At 36.1% G+C, this 18,577-nt stretch overlaps 2 protein-coding genes and 1 pseudogene across 2 annotated transcripts; 1 reads left to right on the forward strand and 2 right to left on the reverse strand.

Annotated features, from left to right (window-relative positions):
• Positions 1 to 5,996: 5,996 nt before the first annotated feature.
• On the reverse strand, positions 5,997 to 8,419 carry LOC113273774 (E2F-associated phosphoprotein-like). The gene is made up of 3 exons (XM_026523387.1): positions 8,223 to 8,419; positions 7,737 to 7,902; positions 5,997 to 6,565 (listed from the first exon to the last, which is right to left on the reverse strand). Exons 1-3 carry the CDS (start codon positions 8,380 to 8,382, stop codon positions 6,304 to 6,306), a joined length of 588 nt encoding a protein of 195 aa, XP_026379172.1. The 5' UTR covers positions 8,383 to 8,419; the 3' UTR covers positions 5,997 to 6,303.
• Positions 8,420 to 8,779: 360 nt separating this feature from the next.
• On the reverse strand, positions 8,780 to 13,911 carry LOC113272406 (annotated as a pseudogene).
• Positions 13,912 to 14,455: 544 nt separating this feature from the next.
• Positions 14,456 to 15,472, forward strand: LOC113272407 (uncharacterized protein PF07_0086-like). Its single transcript, XM_026522246.1, has one exon. The coding sequence runs from the start codon at positions 14,456 to 14,458 to the stop codon at positions 15,470 to 15,472; it is 1,017 nt and encodes a 338-aa protein (XP_026378031.1).
• Positions 15,473 to 18,577: the final 3,105 nt, after the last annotated feature.

Consider the following 18,577-nt stretch of genomic DNA (forward strand, 5'->3'; position numbering starts at 1 on the left):
ACACATTAGGAATATGATGTGATAAGAGATAACCTCATTTGCTATTTCATGACCCTAAAAAGCCCCAAAAGACCATTGACTTTCAAAGTCCCAATAATAGGATTCAATATTTTTTGTTTATAATTTGCAAAATTGATTTCTGATTCTGATATGCAAATATGTTATACATGTCATTAGTATAATTTAAGATTTACATTTTTATGAATCGTTAGGTTAATTTATAAGTTATCGCCACCAAATATTCTCTTAGAATTCTTATCAAGAGATTTTCTCAAGGATGTGTGGGTGTTATTTCAAAAGCTATTTTTCGACTTAAGTAAGCCAGAAATTATTTGAGACCACGATTTTAGAATGACTTTTAGAAGAAAAACAAATCTATTTTTTGTGAAGCTAATTTTTTTTGCTTCTAATTTCTAAGATCAATTTATGCTTCTACGATCCCTCTTATTGCATGTTTACATGCACATCAATGAGTAGTTTTTCAACTTCTAGAATTAAAAAACAAGAAATTAGTCTGGGTATAAATTTCAAAACGACTTCTAGAAATTTAAAAAAATAAAAAATCAACTTTTTGTGAAGCAATTTTTTTTGCTTTTAGCTTCTGCTCTAGTATCCAAATGCACTCTTAGAGTTCTAGTATTTTATCTCTAATTCTATGGACCATTGATTCCAATTGTTTTATAATATCAATGTTATCAAAAACATTAAAAAAAGGAAAAAATATACGGAAACATACATTGTCCATTCTATTTCCATAGATAATCAGTTTATCATAGAAAAATATTTCACAAATTCTTAACTTAAAATAAGAAAATATATCTAAAAGATCTAGAATGCAAAAAGATGGGCGCTAGTAAGCATGAGCATGATTTTTTTTTTTTTGAAGCATTAAATTAAATAAAACTAATTAAATAGTTATTACACGTGGGAATATAATTTCCATAGAGTCGCTCAATAGAATTTGATTAAGAAAAAACGGATTTTTATGTTCCCAAATTGATGTTGAAAGGTTTCCCGCTTGGCTACCATCGGCTGCAAAGTTTTCCAGTCCATCCGCGGCTTGGTTTCCTTCTCTACAGTTATGTTGAATAACACAACATGGGATTTGTCGCATTCGACGTATGATTTCCTAAATCATTTCAAAGATATACCATGGAGCTTCCCTTGGATTGTTGATGAAGTGCACGAGATTTTCCGAGTCCGTTTCGAACATGACTTTAGTCCAGTTTCTTTCATTTACTGCTCTGGTTGCTATCAATGCGACCCATGTTTCATCTGTTAGCGCAGTGGTTATACCCAGAGGTTGTGCAAGAGCCAATATTGTGCGCGTACTCGAGTTCCTGCATATGAATCCTGCTCCTGCTATTCCGGGGTTACCTCTAGCTGCACCATCGGTATTTATTTTATAGCAATCTAGTGTTGGGATACTCCAACCCACATGGATGGTTGTAGAGGATCTTGATAAGTTTGTTGTCAATCCGCAAGGACTCTCCCCTGGTAGAACTGGTGGAGAGGTGGTTTTTGTCCATTCAAATTCCTGTTGGAGTGCGAAAGATCTCTCCAGGATGTCGTCTTGGGTGGACTGCTTATGGTTGAATACGAGCTCATTTCTGGTAGTCCATATAGACAAGAGGAGGAAACAACAGTATGTGATAGAATATGTATTATCTCGAGTTTGTAGTAATTGGGAAATTGTTGTTTGGAGGTTTATGATAATTGGTTGGTGGTTACTATGGGGATGGTTTGTTGATATGCGATTAGAGAGGGTGTTCCAAGTGGAAAAAATCATTGGATAATGAATCAACATGTGATTGGTTGTTTCAGGCTTAGAATTGCATCGGGGGCATATGTTGGAAGTGGAGAGATTGATGTGATAGAGCAGGTATAAAGTTGGTAAACCTTCATTTATAGCTTTCCACAAGAAAAGTCGAATTTTTGGAGGACACGGTAAGGTCCACAAGAATTTTGTGTTTGGGAGGGGTTGAGTATGGGGTCGTGGGAGAGAGTTGATTTCCTGTTGGATTAGACATCTATACTCGGATGCTGTGGTATATTGACCCGATTTAGAGTGAGGCCAAATAATTTTGTATGAGGTGTTGTTGATGGGTAGGTGGGTGTTTATAATATGATGGGTTACATTGTTGTGGAAGTTTCTCAACTGATCGTGATTCCAGTTATGGGAGATCGGGTCTATTAAGTTTGCGACATATTGGATAGGGTCGCATTGGGTTGGATCAAGGTTTTGAAAGTGGGGTATCCAATTTGCTTAGATAAGGGTATCCAAACCATTTCCTATTTGGTGAAATATATGATTTTTGACAGTAGGTATGAGAGATGCAATTTGTTTCCATTGTGGGATGGCAGTAGTGGGTATTTATATCGTACCTTGCAATATCGGTTGATGGTGGAGGTATTTCTCGTTGAAGAGGCTCGAGCATGTGGAATATAGTTGGTCTTGAATATTCCAAAAAAAATTAATGAAAAGAGCTTTATTGTGATGGATACTCTTCCTGATACTTAGCCCTCCCTCCGTTATTGGCTTGTTTAGCTTGTTCCATCCTAATAGGTGAAGCTTTCAGGACGAAGAATCGTGACCTCAGAAAAAATTCCTGGTGATCCGATCAATTTGTTTGTGAACATGGATGGGGAAAATCTGTGTTTGCATGAGGTGAACTGAGGTTGGCGTTAAGGAGGTTTTGATTAGAACTAGTCTTCCTGCAGGGGTAAGGCATTTTGTGATCCATCCCCGTGCTTTGCGTGCCAATTTCTGTAGTAGCGGTTCAAAGATGTGACTGGAGTTCCTCCCATGCTTTCTTTTGAACTCCTAAGTATACAGGTGGGATTGATGTAGTCGGTGATGTAGATTTTAGATAACCAAAATTAATGATTAAATGAAACCCAGTTATATCCGCAAGCGCACAGGTCAATAGTAATATAGATAGCAAATGCGGTTCGTTCCCATAAGGAGTGTGAAATACTCTACCAACTAATACCAAAAAAAAAATAATCAAATAGATAATGTTTTAACGATTTTTCAGAAATTAGGGACAAAAATGAAATAATAATAATTCAAACAATAATGGGAAAGGGTTGTTAGGATTTTCGATTTTCACCAATTCAATCATATAAAACTCTACTAATCTCTATTTATTACTCAAGACAATTTTGAAACCAATCTCATGTCTCGGAAGATTGTATGTTAAATTCTCAAATATAGTTTCTCCGTTGTAATCTCCTTCGCTTCAAGGGTAGTGATTCTAAAGCATTACCTATCTATCCTTGTTTCTCCGCTTCACGGCTCTGCAGCCGCCCCCTTATCCGTCGCTGGAGTCCGAATAACACATGTCCCTTGGGGTGCCTTTAGTAATTTTTCTGGGTTCCTCCGGTGCATTTTTGGGATGTCTTTAGTACTCTATCCTAGGGTGTAAAACACCACTTTTCGGGCCAATTTCGCCGCAAGAGCTTATTTTTCCAAAAACATCTACAAAACATAAAATAACACAATAAGTATTTAATCGAGTCTAACAATACAGAACATTGAGAACAAAATAGACACATAAATGCGTCTATGAGTCGGCATGCCGAAGAATTGGTGAAGGTTATCTATGTGATGTTGTTGTGGTCTTGGGCGGTGAATAATGGTTGATTTTTGTGTGTTGATAATTTGACCCGCTGAAGAGCCATATGATTAAAGAAATCTTTGAAGGTGATTACTACTTTCTTGGGTAGCTGTGTATGTGATGAGAAAATCATTTGCATACATTAAGTGTAGGATGGGAGGTGCCTTTTTTGATATTCGGATACCTTGAATCAGATTATTTGCTTCTAATTTGGCAAGATTTGTTGAAAGTATTTCTGCACAGATGATGAAAATATAGGAAGATATGGGATCACCTTGTCTTATGCATCTGGTAGGAGTAATGAATCTATACGGTGTACCATTGACGTTGGCTGAGTAAGTTACCCATTTGATACAGAGCATGATATATTCCACAAAAATTGACGGGAAACCTAATTTTGTAAAAGCATTTTTGATGAATCCCCAGTCAAGGCTATCATAAGTTTTTTGGATGTCAAATTTGAGAGCTATTTTGAGGGTTTTAGTGGTTGATGATGTTTTGATGTGATGAAATAGTTCACTGGCAATTGTGATATTATCATGTATTGATCTCTTGGGGACGGAAGTACTCTGATATGGACTTATTAAGAAATGTAGAAAAGGACGTAAGCAGTTGACTAGGATTTTTTAGATGATTTTGTAGGTGACATTGAAGAGGCTTATAGATCTGTATTGAGATGAGCATGATACTAATACGATGGTCTCGTGCATTATAAGGCGGAAATTTGTAAGTGTACTCCTCACAAACTTTATGTTCCAGAAGAAAGTATTAAAATGGCTGACATTCTTTCTGAAGTGGCTAGAACTCGAAAGCTCACTGAGAAATTGGCTGATAATCCATCTAATTATGTTAATTTTCAACTTCTGACAGAAATGGAAGGAGCAGGTTGATCTTAATGAAATTTCTTTTTTTATCAAAAAAAAAAAAAAAAAAAAAAAGGAAAAAAAAAGTCCTGGAACTCCTTAGTGAGTTGACTTATTGACTAGGGGAATTACAAAGTTAACTTGTTTTGGCCTTTTATTCGTTTTATTTGACTGGTTGGTCCTGGCCTCTCAGATGTGGGGACCTTTTTTACTTTTCTGTTGCATGGTTGGGTACTCAAGCAGGCTGTCACAAACCTGTATACAGAGATTATGATGATAGCTCCACAAATCAAATTATCAGAAGATAGGCTATTCTTCGGCCTTATTCATCCATTAAATTGGTGAACTAAAAATCTGAAAACAATAGCATGATAAAGTGCCCCATTTAGCATGATCAAAGACAGTAGAAACCCTTAATTCAACATAGTTTACCTGAGTTCTGGTTTCATATTTCAGGACATTTAAATAAAAAAGAGCCAAAACCTACCATATCATAACATAACTACATCTAATACAGACCATTTTGATATAGAACCCAAAATCACACGACCAGGCTGCTAAATCCTGGCCGTTTGTTTCGGTTAAGTAAAAGAATTGTTTGGATAAGTTTTTGCCTTTTGGTGGTGTCAAAAGACTTCACTGGCTTGTGTGAATCAATAATCCCATACAGTTAAATTTTTTCAATGATAAACTGATTGTTTATAGAAATTGAATGGATGCTATTGATATAGTTTTCTTCTCTGCGAGGATAGTGTCCAATGAAAATCACTCTACGAAAAAGTTAGCCTAATTAGAAAAAGATATTGCTAAATATCAACACAAGTATGTCAATAAGTCTTGCCCATTAATGCTCATTTCAATTCCTGCCTTTGGCTGAGCTGGTATACATGTTCTACCAGCCTCCACTGATGCCCATAGATTTCTATACCAGGGGAATATATTGGATTCATTTTTGATGAGTTTATGTATTGTAAGCATCCCAAAAAAGGGAACAAGAAATGTCCCACAAAGAACTAAGCAGTAGTCTGGTCATGAGACTCACAACTGCAATTAGGTAGGTGGTGAACCAGAAGTACTTGCCTTGCTGGCTCACACACACACAACCCCGTTAAGGACATTTAGGGTCTCAGTCTCTCAGACTCACAACTGATTTACCTTCTGGGGTGGATGATCCACCTCGTAGTAGTAAGAGTGAAATTAGCACATGACAAAATTTTACCTTTTGGGCCGAATGCCTAGCAGCAAGAGTCAAAACAGTTTGCATGCGCGAAAAGCCCATTAAAGACTTCATATACCAGCATTCTAAACCCTGTATATGTAGACTATGATGATAGCTCCACAAATCAAATTTTCAGAAGATAGGCTATTCTTCGGCCTTATTCCTCGACTAAATTAGTAAACTAAAACATTCGAAAGCGGTAGCATCATAAAATGCCCCATATTCCATATTAAGTTATAAAGAATGGGCCAACAAATAAATAAAATTATAGAATATAATCTCCAGACGAGATTATGACAGAAGAACCAAAACCATAGTTTACCGAGCTCTGGTTCCGTACATTTACTTGATAAAGAGACAGAACCTGCCATATTATAACTACATCTAGAGCAAGAGTATTTTGATATAGGACCCAAAATCACAGAATCAAATGAACAAGAAACGGACACTAAGAAAAATGAGTTTTGGGGTATCTTTTTCTGCTTCTTTTTTTTCATATAAATGCAGTGTAACTATGTTAGTAACTTAGTATACATAATACAACTAACTACTGAGATTGTGCGTAAACAAGATTCCTGTGAAATGTAAATCATCAAGAAGGTTATGACTCACTAGGAAGAACATTGAAGAAATGATAAACCTCATCTTCGTCGATGACTCCCACTTCTGTTGAGCAAACCACGCAGCACACAGGCTTAAATGTTTCCTTATTTGAGGCACCCACTTCATCAACTCCACCTCGATCTCTTCCACGTTTCTTACCTGTCTTTGGTTTTTGATTACTTGGCCGCAGAACTTGATTGATCTTAATCTTGCAGTTGACAACGAATATGGCTCTGTATTGTGTAAGGTACTTTTCATGCCTACAGAAACCAGATCATGTTAAAGGGGTACACAAATATTATGCATAAGAAAATTGATTGTAACTGATTCTTGAGATAGGTGAGATGATTTATAATTATGAGTAAGCTTTCTATTTTCATCTAGGCTTAGGATTCAGGTCGCACATAGTCTTACCCAAATTAGGATCGTGTCCTTCTCGTTCCACTAGGTAAACCTTTTGAGAACGGAATCCACAATCACTAGATATGATAAAGGGTATCAAGTTCAGAAACATTTCCCCAGACACAGACATATAATGTAAGTGTAAAACAAACCTCTAGTTATTTTCTTTATCTTCTCTTTCAAGTCCTCTTTAAGTTCGACGCTGAAAGTGACTTTCGGAGCTAACAACCCCAGTGAGGGTAGACCCTTTAATCTTATTATTTTAAACCAAAAGTCCAAGGATTACATCCAGGATCACTAGAGTTTCACAAGAGCCTCCTAATGACAATTCATTCATAGCTTTTCACCATAAAGAATGAATGGTTTATTATAAGTTTTTTGCTGTCTTTTGCTGCTTTCCTGGGGTTGATTTCAGGAACCTAAGCAACTCAAACAGTTCACAACTACCCCACGACTGATACCTTCCCTGAATAAAAACACTCCCAACCCCACTGATAGACTCGGCATAAACCTCATTTGATCTACTTGCAGAACCAAGTTCTCATTTAAGAAAGAAATACATCATGATAAGCAATTTGACCTTCCAATTAAACTAAACCTATAAGGACGACTGTATCTTTGCAACAACATTTTAGTACTTTACTTAAAGTTGGTCAATTGAACAATGCATGTGTATGTAGGACCGCAGTCCGCATAATATAACAACCCATTCCACATAAGCAATTATGCGTTAAAAATTTATTATCAACTCATCAGAAGGAAACAAGGAGGATATTTAAGCTTTATAACATGGTAAAAACTTCAAAAAAGATTTCCAAGTACTTCCTTCCAAACACTTTTGGGTATTTTCATGTGGATATGCTACTACATAGCAGCTTATCATAAATACAAGAAGAACTGTGGATAGTTGAAGTCAGACACACAGAATGGAAGAAACCGAAGGTGCCTACCATTACAATTATGCATTAGACGGTACATCAAAAGTCATATAATCATTCTAAATTTCAAATACAGGATAATCAGTAATACCTTTGACATTCTAAGCAGAGAGTCGTAAAGCAAGCTGGACAAGTAAGAACAGCATCAGAATCACGACCTTTTCTTTCCTTTTGAACCCATAACTCATCTTTAATATCAAGTTTTGGATCATAGAACTCTGGCTTGACAGAGTAGTCTATTTCATCATCATCAGAAACTGAATAACAACACAAATCAACAACCTGATCAGAAGGGAATCAAACTCCCAGATATCTTACTAACAATGTAGCGCTTACACAGTGCCTACACTCATGGGCAAGCTAAATTACGACAAAACCCTAAAAGTTGCCACAATATTTCCCTAGGATGATAAACCCTATCATAAAGGGTAAAATCAAATGGGCATATCAAAATTTGTAGGAATTTATCAAAAAAACTTGAAAGAACCCTGATTAAACATTCTTCTTTTAAATTCATATACTGGTAAAAGCTGAATCGCTCCAAATTTGAGTCACAAGTAAAAGAAGAAACAAATACCTGTCTTCTGTGAAGCAGTAGGAGACGCCATCTCCTCTTCTTCTACTTCTTTTTCCATCTCTATTTCCATTTTCTCTGAAGCAGTAGGAGCTGCCATCTTTTGTTCTTCGTTTTCCCTCTCAACTTCCATCTTCTGTGAAGCAGTTTGAGTCTCCTCCATTCTTTCTCTTGCCTCCACCGCTCTATTTCAGGGACTAGTTTTTTGGGGAATTTTGAGGTTGCCCCTATAGAAAATATTAGTATACGAGGAATCAGGACGCCTCACCTGTGACCTAATACGCTGCCCCTAAAAAAATCTGGATGAGGAAATTATGGGACCTCACCGTAGTAGAGATAAAAACTTTGGAGAACAAGAGGGTCTAAAATTGTATTCGGGAGAAAAAAGTAAAGACCATAAGAAACTCAGGTTTAGATTAATTTGAACATTAATGAAGCTAATCATAGAGGAGTACATTTTTTTTTGTGCTTCCATCTTTTGAACTCCCATAAACTATCACAACAATGCTGATTGATTTCATGGGAAAAATTCGTAAATCTACAAGATTCTCAGTCAAATTTTAATGATTATTCCTGCCAATGACTGCTTCATCTGGAATGTATTTAACCCAGAACCAACGTTTCTTCCACACATCATTCATTTCCACAATGGGCACATTCTTTGTCTCGGGCAAGAAAAAATAGATGAAGAGTGTCATCAGAACCACAAAACCAGCGAAGAAAAATAAGAAACCGAATTTCAGGTAACAAAGCACGATGAGGAAGACTTAAGCAATGATAAATGTGAAGAACATGTTCACTGACACATTTATGGTTTGTCCTGCTGATCTAATTTCTAGAGGGAAGATTTCACATGGTACTAACCAACCCAAAGGTCCCCATGACCAAGCAAATGCGGCAACATATAGACAGATCAAGATTAAAACAAGATCATCATACCCCTTTGACATTGATCCGACACCAGCGACTCCGAATTTCAGACCAAGGATGACTCCAACAAAAACCTTTTGGAAAAAATATATCAGTTGAATCTTAATGAGTCAATTAGTGCAGATTAGGGATACTGTGCAGGATTTTACCTGGAAAACAAGCATCTGAAGACCACCTTCAAGGAATAAGAATCTTTTACGGTTTTACCCCACTTTTCAACGGTGGAAATAGAGACAAAGGTGGCAAACATGTTAACAAGGCCAGTTATAACAGCAGACATAAGAAGCAGCATCATCACCAAAGCCCAGAGTCTTAAAGAGAACGGCAGCATAGAACATGACGACATTAATACCAGTGAGATGCTGAAAGAATAGAATACTGATACAGATACTGACACGGGGATTCGTCAATTTTTGAAAAATGGGGATACGGGATACGTAGAGATACGTGTATATATTAAAATCATTTAAGTTTGTAATAATTCATTTTGATAAAAAGAATCATATAAAACAAAACAAAACAAAAACTTTATGGAATATTAAAATAAAACAGATAAAAGTTATCTAACATTTGGCTCACCCATCACTCATTAATATTATCTTCATCAAAGAGCGCTGCTTATTGTTGTGGCTCGTCAAGTGAAAGATTTGCAACTTCAAGTTCTCTCGCACCGTCTATAGTGTATCAAATTTATCTTCATTGATATCCCACAGTCCACTTTCTCCTTTCGTATAATTTTCACTTTTTCGTGAAAGGAGATGAATATTACCATAAACAAACAATAAATCCTCAGCACGTTGGGGTACAATCTTATTTCTCTTCATTGAATGGATAAAGTTATAAATGCTCCAATTTCTCTCCAATGATAAAAAATTATATATGCTCCAATTATATTATATGAAGTATCCCCTCTTAGAGTATCCGAAGGTATCCTAATGTATTCCTTACCTTTTTCGTAATTAATAAAAAAGGACACTTTAAATGGAGTATCCCCAAGTATCCCAAATTATCTGACACTGATACGGTGTCCCACACGGATACGTCACCGATTTTGAAGTATCCGTGTTTCATAGAGTAGTAGTACAATTGACTGATGGCTGCAGTTTCAGAATGAAGTGCACTATAAGGAAAAAAAAACACGACAAGACTTAGCACAACAGCCTAGGGAAAAAAACAACAACCGAGAGACCAACAGACTCTCCCAAAACAAGCTGACCAGCAGAATCACAAAGCCAACAGCCTGCCACAAAGACAAAACCAACCAAAACCGATTCTATGACTTCTCCCCACGCTTTCCTTACGGGTCCCATTAATACGTTCACATTTCAGCCTTCAAGTTCTCGAATCTCGCTAAGTTCTTTTAAGCGAAAAAGCCTTCAAGCTCTTGCTGTCTTGGTTCTTGGTTATCCTCACCACCATCTTCTACCAACACTTTTTCTCAAACTTCCTCAATAAAATTCCTAGTGTATCTTTTATTTCCATTTTAGTGTACAAGAAATTAAAGTGAAATCCATCAGATTTAGATATTTTTCTGACTGAGTCACTGATATTTGTAACTTATGTATTGCAGCTTCTATATTGTAGAAAAGTAGAAGAACCAAAGGACTAACAGGGTTTACCATTACCATCAGCGCCAATCATTGACGGTTAAGGTTTTCCAAAATTGAATCGAGAAAAGACTAGTCTTCTCATACGTACGACCACGAGTTTACAAAATACTCTTTATTCAAAACAAAACAAAACAAAACAAAACAAAACAAAACAAAATAAAAGTTTACTTTGTTAAAGACTGCTCCAAACTTTCGTTATCAAAATTCCTTATATTTCCATATTCGTGTACAACAAAACCAAACTCTTACATTATTCCCATTTTTGTGGACAACAAAAGAAATTATTTATTCGACTAGGGTATATTTATACAAACCATCGATATTTGAAACTTCCAAATAAAGACCTCCGTATTGTATTGAACGTCAAAAAATCAACCTAGCCTGCTACCATGCTAAAGGTGACTTTCAATGTTGAAAACAATTGTCATGATCATAGCAAGCACCATAAACATGAATGAAGCTTCCAAGCTTATATTGAGGGTCCGGCCTTGAGAATGAGAATGAGGTCGCACATCCTTATTAAACCAATTAAGGCACTCAAGAAACATCCAACAAATGAAATGTTAATGCCCAAGAGTATATATATTTGATGGGTTCTTTGTTTTTATTATTTAAAACAACTTGTACTGTACCCATCCCCCTACACCTCCAATCGCCAACCCAGATAACAAATTTTGCTGAAAATATCGATGAGGGTTGAGAAATGTTAGAATTAATATTACACGATTATTATTCCTTACAGACTCAGATAGACAAGTGACTATTTATAAGACTCACATGACCTACACACATGTGCATAACATGACCTTGACAATAGTCAACAGACAGCAGATGGGGAAGCACTACCAACTGAAATACTAGTATGATCAAGACCACCTCCGGTAGAAACATCTGCTTGATCACCCGCACTATTATTATTGGCAATAACCTCGCCATAACCAGGTGCATCACCAGTAGAATGAATAGCAAGAAAACTATCAGAGGCACAAGTACACTGCAACAAATTTGTACGTATCTAGTTATATCATGTGTCCATTCTGATTGAAAGATGCATATATGAGTCTGAACTTACCACCATATGCCATCAAAGTTCAATTTAGACATAAAATTCCAACGCTATCATAAAGGACCAGTACAAACTCAAAAACTTAGTTACCGTTTTGCTGGCAGATGACCCGTCTTTTATATGTAACTCCTCTGTTTCAGACTTGGTTCCATTGGATGCCTGCATAAAAAAAAAAGTATAAGAAATTAACTATCATACTAGGTCATATGACTTTCCGTTGGAAAACGATTAATAAAAAAATATTTTTTTAAAGTTTTAATAAAAAATTATAATTTATTGTTTTCTTTTGTGAATGAAACTTTTTAGTCCCACATTGTGGAGTTTCCAATTTTTAGTAGTTTTAAGAAACTATATAAACCTTTTAGTCCCACATCGGGGAGTTTTTTCTTCTTAAGTTGTATTTGTCAATTATATAAACAAATTCACTACTTTTATAAAATCTATGGGAAAGGGGTTGCTCTATATTTAGAGGGACCCCCAAGGGAAAAAAAGCATTTTATATTGTTTTCTCAAGCGTTCGAGATTTTCCTTTATGGTTTTTTCGGAGTTGCCAAGCTCAAGTTGAGCATCTACTACATATGCTAGTAATAGGTGTATTAGGGTGTTTTATCCTGGAGATATCCGTCCTGTGAGGGCTATAGCGTCATTCTTGAGTGTAGCCGGGCGCTAATGTCTTAAGGGAAACGTGTTGAACACGTGACTCACTCTGTTTTTCCAAAGTTTTGCCTTGTTGATGTTGCGGAGATATGGGGAGCTCATTCGTTTCATCAAATCGATCACTTCCATTATAAAGGAGCTAAGTATCAATAACTTTTGCTTATTTGATTTTTCCTTGTTTTTGATTATTGCACCCAACACTTTCAACTCACTCTAAGGTGCCCCAAAAGGCCCAAACCTTAGCCAAAACTCCAAGCTTCGAAGTTCAGTTTGAAATTTGTTGGAATGAACTTTGGATCGGTAACTGAAGCGGGTAATGAGCTCTCACTGAGCTAGCGGAAATACAATTCCTACCCTAAGAACCGCGACTACATATTTAGAGGCTCACCACTCACCTTCTTGGAAGATGCCTCTACTTCAGCCTGCATGGTGCCACTGAATGCTAATATATGACGTTCCTGCATACAAAACATCATATATATACATAGTGTAATATAGAGTTCAGATTGTTGGAATCTTGCAACAATAGAAGAAACATCGGATGTATCAAACAATAAATATAAAGAACCGTATCAAACAACTTTACCACGAACAAATTGATGAGGGCAGAATCACAGGTTTAACAAGCTGTCCTTAACACATTAGTTCGCGGGTATACTATGAAGTAATGCTAAACCCCAACGTTCGAAGATGTGTCCAGGATAAGACTGCCCGATATAACTTGAGTTAGCACAACGCAAGTTACCCACTCTTGAACTCAGCAACAGGGATGGAAGTAAAACGCCGCACAAAAAATAATAATAAGAAGAAAAGTAGACCTAGAGATAGTCGCTGCTTGCATGTTTTGAAAACAAAATTTCAAGTCATATTTATAGGATGAGATACTTGCAAATCAAGTTAGGTTTTGGTTTTCTTCAAAAACAAGTAAAACTCGTAAAAGGAATTTCCCACAAATAAAACTCTTAAGAAAATAGTTTTGGAATTAATTTCCTAAAGAAAAATTCGCCAAAAATAAATACGAGTAGAAGAGGAACTTGGTGCATGGTATACACGCATGGGCATGGATCGAAACATGTATTTTTCGCCCCATCCAGGGCCGGCCCTGAGGCAAAGGAAAAGTCAACGAAGGTTGACTTTCGGGCAGCAGCGAAAGTGGGCAGCAAAAATAGGATTTTGTCTAGAGGGTTTGTGATAAAAACATGAAAATGAAGGTTTAAAACGTGAGTACAGAAAGTAAAAAGGATGTATAGGAAGAGAAGTAGAGGGCATATTGTGAATAAGGACTTACTTTAAAGGCTTATTGCTAAATATATAATAAATATCATATTATTACAAATAGAATTTTTCTCGATTTTTCTATCAAAATCTCGTCTTCTTCCTTATTTCCTTCCCTGCTCCTCTGGCTCTTCGGCTCTTCCACTTGAGCCATTGTTGCGACACCACCATCTCCACGGTAAGTAGAATCAAAACCCCAATTCAATCATGAAGCATAAGATAGATTGACATAACATTTATATATTATAATTGATTTTGCATCTAATCTTTGGTTTTCAGTTAGTATATATAACTTAAGTGTATTTTCAGGGGAAAAAGTTTTAAATCCCTAATTCAATCATAAGAATAGATAATCATGTATGTTCTATGATTGATTTTAAATGTTATCTTTTGAATCTCAGTTAGCATTACTTAATTGTATATTTTAGGGAAATTTTTTTTTAATTAAACCCCCAATTTTTAGTAAATTTTTGTTTGTTTGTTGTTCTTGTTTGCTGAGCATTTTTCTTTGTTGAATCAATTACAGGTATGCCTCTGAAAAGAAAACAATCATCTGGATGTCAAAATAGGAAGAACAAAAAAAAAAGAGATTGACATCTACTGAATCTCTTGCAGGTTCGTTTGATAAGTTTTTGATTAGGAATCAACCAATAGTTGGGAACGCCTCCAACGAAGATGATGCTACAGCTGATAAGGGTATGAATGAGGGGAATGAGAACGATGGTGTTGCTGATAATGGCATGAATGAGGGGAATATAAGTGATGGGGCTACTGATAATGGGATGGAGGAGGATAATGTGAATGTTGGTGTTGCTAATAATGGTGTTAATGAGGGGATTAATGGGAATGTGAATGTTGGTGCTGCTGATAATGGTGTTAATGACAATAAGAATTATGGAAGTGTTGCTAACAATATGAATGATGATGGCTATGAGGTGAATAATGAGAATGAAGGTGCTGATGGTGATAATAGAGATAGAAATGAGGATGATGTAAACACAACCACAGAAAATAATGAAGTTGGAAATTGTGGTGATAAGTTAACAGATAGAGACGTGCTTGATCTAGGTAATTGGGAAACAATTGATAAAAAACTTGTTGATTTTTTGGTAGAGAAGGGTCCGGAAAGAGTTGAAAATATCATATTCCCTAGAGATGCCAAGAACGATTGTTTCTCTAGCTATCATTACTTTCGGAAATTGAGCAATTTTGAGAAACAATATAGAAGATGGTTAGTGTATTCGAAAACTTTGGACAAGGTATTCTGTTTTTGTTGTAAACTGTTCATGAAAAGGGAAAGTAATTATCAGTTGTGCAGTACTGGGTTTAATGATTGGAATAACCTAAGTGGAAGACTCGCAAGTCATGAAAACTGTGGAGTGCATCATCGTTGTATGTATGATTGGCTTGAGTTGGAATTAAGATTGAGAAAGGAAAAAACTATGGACAAAAGAATACAAGAAAAGATCAACAAAGAGAGAAAACATTATAATGAAGTATTGGAGAGGATGAAGGATGAAGTGTTGTTTCTAGCGAAGAATGATTTAGCATTTCGTGGCGATAGTGGGAAAGTTTATACAAAAAACAATGGTAACTTCTTAAGCTTTATAGAGACACTTGGAAAATATGATCCCGTGTTAAAGTATCATCTGGAGAGCATTGAAAAGAATGAAATGCTACTCATTATCTCAGCCACAAGATTCAAAACGAACTGATTTCAATGCTTGCCGATGCAACGAGAAAGCTTATTGTCAAGAAAATCCACGAGGCCAAATACTTTTCAGTTATTCTTGATTGTACTCCTGATGTTTCTCGCAGGGAACAAATGTCTATTATCATCCGATGCGTAGATGTTTCAACATCAAGAATCGAAGAGTATTATCATGGGTTTTTGCGAGTGGAAGATAAAATAGGAGAAGGTTTATTTTTTGAACTTGAAGATGCATTAATCAATCTTGGGTTAAAAATTGATGATATAAGAGGACAAGGGTATGACAATGGAGCAAACATGAAAGGAAAACATAAAGGTGTGCAGGCAAGATTACTCGAGATCAATACAAGAGCTTTCTACACACCATGTGCTTGTCATAGTCTTAATCTCATACTTTCAGATATGGCTAAGTCTTGTCCTAAAGCAAGTTCTTTTTTGGATCCATACAACGTATATATACACTTTTTTCAGCTTCAACCAACCGGTGGGATGTATTTAAAGAGGAGATTGGAAAGAAAGGATGGACACTTAAACCGTTGTCAGACACACGGTGGGAAAGCCGCGTCGCAAGTGTCAAAGCAATAAGATACCAAGATCCAAAAATTCGAAATGCTTTAGAGATTGCGAGATTCATCCCCTATCTCTCAAGAAGTCAGCACTGCCGACAGCTTAGTAAGTTTTGACTTGTATAATTTTGAATTTTTTCTTAGCTTGACTATCTGGTATAGACTTCTGTTTGCTGTTAATACTGTGATTAAGTCATTGCAATCTAAAGATATGGACATCGGTGTTGCTATACAACAAATGAAAGGTCTTATTGAGTTTTTTTAAAGACTTTAGAGTAAATAGGTTTCAAAAGGCAATGAATGAAGCTAAGGAGATCACAAGAGCGATGGGAACTGAACCTACATTTCGTGAAGTTCTTACCACCCGTACTACCGAACCAACATCAGGTGAGGAGTTTTTTAGAAAAAATTACTTTTTATATATAGTAGACAGTGCAATGTATTCATTCCGAACTAGATTTGAACAATTTCAAATGTACGAAGAAATATTTGGGTTTTTGTATGACTTGAACAAGTTGAAATCTATGAGTGAGGATGAATTGATGAGTGCATGTGTTGCACTTGAAGCTTATTTGAAGCATGGTAGATCTACTGATATTGATGGAAGGGAATTATGTATGGAACTAATCGTCATGAGAATTGTACTACCTAATTCGTGTAGTAAGCCGATCGATGTCTTGCAATTTTTACTAAGAATGGGTGGTTGTTACCCCAATGCATGGATTACTTATAGGATATTGCTTATGATTCCAGTCACAGTCGCTATTCCGCGGAAAGAAGTTTTTCTAAGATAAAGTTGATTTTCTCGTATCTTCGATCAACTATGTCGCAGGAAAGACTAGTAGGATTATCTATGTTAGCAATTGAAAATGACATGGCTATGCAAGTTGATTTTAAAATTGTAATTTCTGATTTCGCATCCAGGAATATAAGAAGGGTCATTTTCGAATAGATGGTAATTTGTGTTATTATTCGAATCGAATGAACTTTTATTATTATTGTTTTTTGAATATATGTTCTATTGAGATATTTGATAATCTTGTGGAAATATTTGGGAACTTAATATATGTATTTAGAGACTTAAATATGACAAAGAATGAGGCTAACATAGTTTGTACACCACCTTATGCTCCTGACTGTAGTTTGTTGTATGTAAGGGGGCAACATTTTTTGGGTAAGCTTTGGGGCAGCAAAATGCCAGGGCCGACCCTGGCCCCACCCGCTTCACCCACATTGTTTTACAACATATCCATGAACACATGATTATATAGTGGAGCACCTCTTTAGTTTTTCACAATGTGGGACTAAAGATTCTATTTCATTCACTCAAAAATGAGTGAGTATCCTTAGACGCTTAGGTCATGAGACCAAACCACACCAAGACCAAAAATCCATTTATTAAATAACTCATTTTCTCCGACACAGATCTTCCTTTTTTTGACTTTCATATATAGAGTACTATGAGAAGATTGAGCACTCTTTCAAAACAAAAAAAAGAAAAAAGATTGAGCTCAGAAAAACCACGGAATTCTTTCCATTAACTTCACAAAAAGTCTAAGCAGACTGAACATTACAAAACCACTTATCCGTTCTAGAGTTATTTCGTGGGATCTCAGTAACATTCGTGTATTTTGATTATTTTTTTAATTTTTTGACCATGCAAAACAATTGGCCTAGCACGACTCGAGATTGTACGTAAGTAGAAAAGACGCAGAGAATGTCAGAAGCGTAAAGAAAGAAGGGTATACTGAGTATGTTACCTCAAGTGGAGTAAATGAACCAATCGAGCTTCTGAATTTCGTTTCAATGAATAACTTGGGCTTCGTGACTTTCGTCTCTCATTTTCTCTTTTTCTTGCCGAGTTGCTGCTGCAGCTGTGTTCTTCTTATGAATTTGCATGGTGTTCTTCTTATGAATTTGCATGGTGTTCTTTTCATAAGTGGTCCATAAATAATATTGGTGAAACTAGAAATGACTCACACCCTTACGTCATTCATTATTGACACATCAGCATCAGCAAAATCTAGGACGTCGGAAAAGCCAATGGGAGATGATTTGTCGAACCTTTTGCCAAAACATAAAATAGTTTATTAGACGGAATTTATTTTTGTGCACAGTGCTGTGCACACTCCACTCACTCTAAAGAGCAAATTTTCTTTTAGAAGAGCTCCCGTTTTTTTTTAGGAGTTTTCAAAGTTTTCCGAAACAAATTTTGTTTTTTTTTTGGTTCCATCACCTTGCTTAAATTCTTGATTTTTTATGGTGGATTAAGGATCAATACCTCCTAGTCTTTATGTGGTTGGCATCGACTTTGTTGGAACAATTGCTGAATTGTGCCTGCAAAACAATCACAAAAAACAAACAAAACAATGTTATGACTGAGTCGCGGATTAGGTCGTTTTTTTTAAGATGTTTAGCAGCTCTGCCCAAAATTGTGCAAACAGTTCTTCAATGGCGCGTCGTCCCCAGGATAAAACAGCTGAGATCAATTTCTTACACAATCATTGTTGCTCGGTAAGAGGATGTGAAACTTCTACACTTCA

This window comes from Papaver somniferum, chromosome 4 (genome assembly GCF_003573695.1).
Source record: "Papaver somniferum cultivar HN1 chromosome 4, ASM357369v1, whole genome shotgun sequence".
Classification (NCBI taxonomy): Eukaryota; Viridiplantae; Streptophyta; class Magnoliopsida; order Ranunculales; family Papaveraceae; genus Papaver; species Papaver somniferum.

Coding starts and splice junctions, on each gene's coding strand:
- LOC113273774 (XM_026523387.1), bottom strand. CDS start 8,382: ATGGAGGAGACTCAAACTGCTTCACAGAAGATGGAAGTTGAGAGGGAA. Junction 7,903..8,222: donor TACTGCTTCACAGAAGACAG/GTATTTGTTTCT, acceptor GTTGTTATTCAG/TTTCTGATGATGATGAAATA. Junction 6,566..7,736: donor CTCTGCTTAGAATGTCAAAG/GTATTACTGATT, acceptor TGGTTTCTGTAG/GCATGAAAAGTACCTTACAC.
- LOC113272407 (XM_026522246.1), top strand. CDS start 14,456: ATGAATGAGGGGAATGAGAACGATGGTGTTGCTGATAATGGCATGAAT.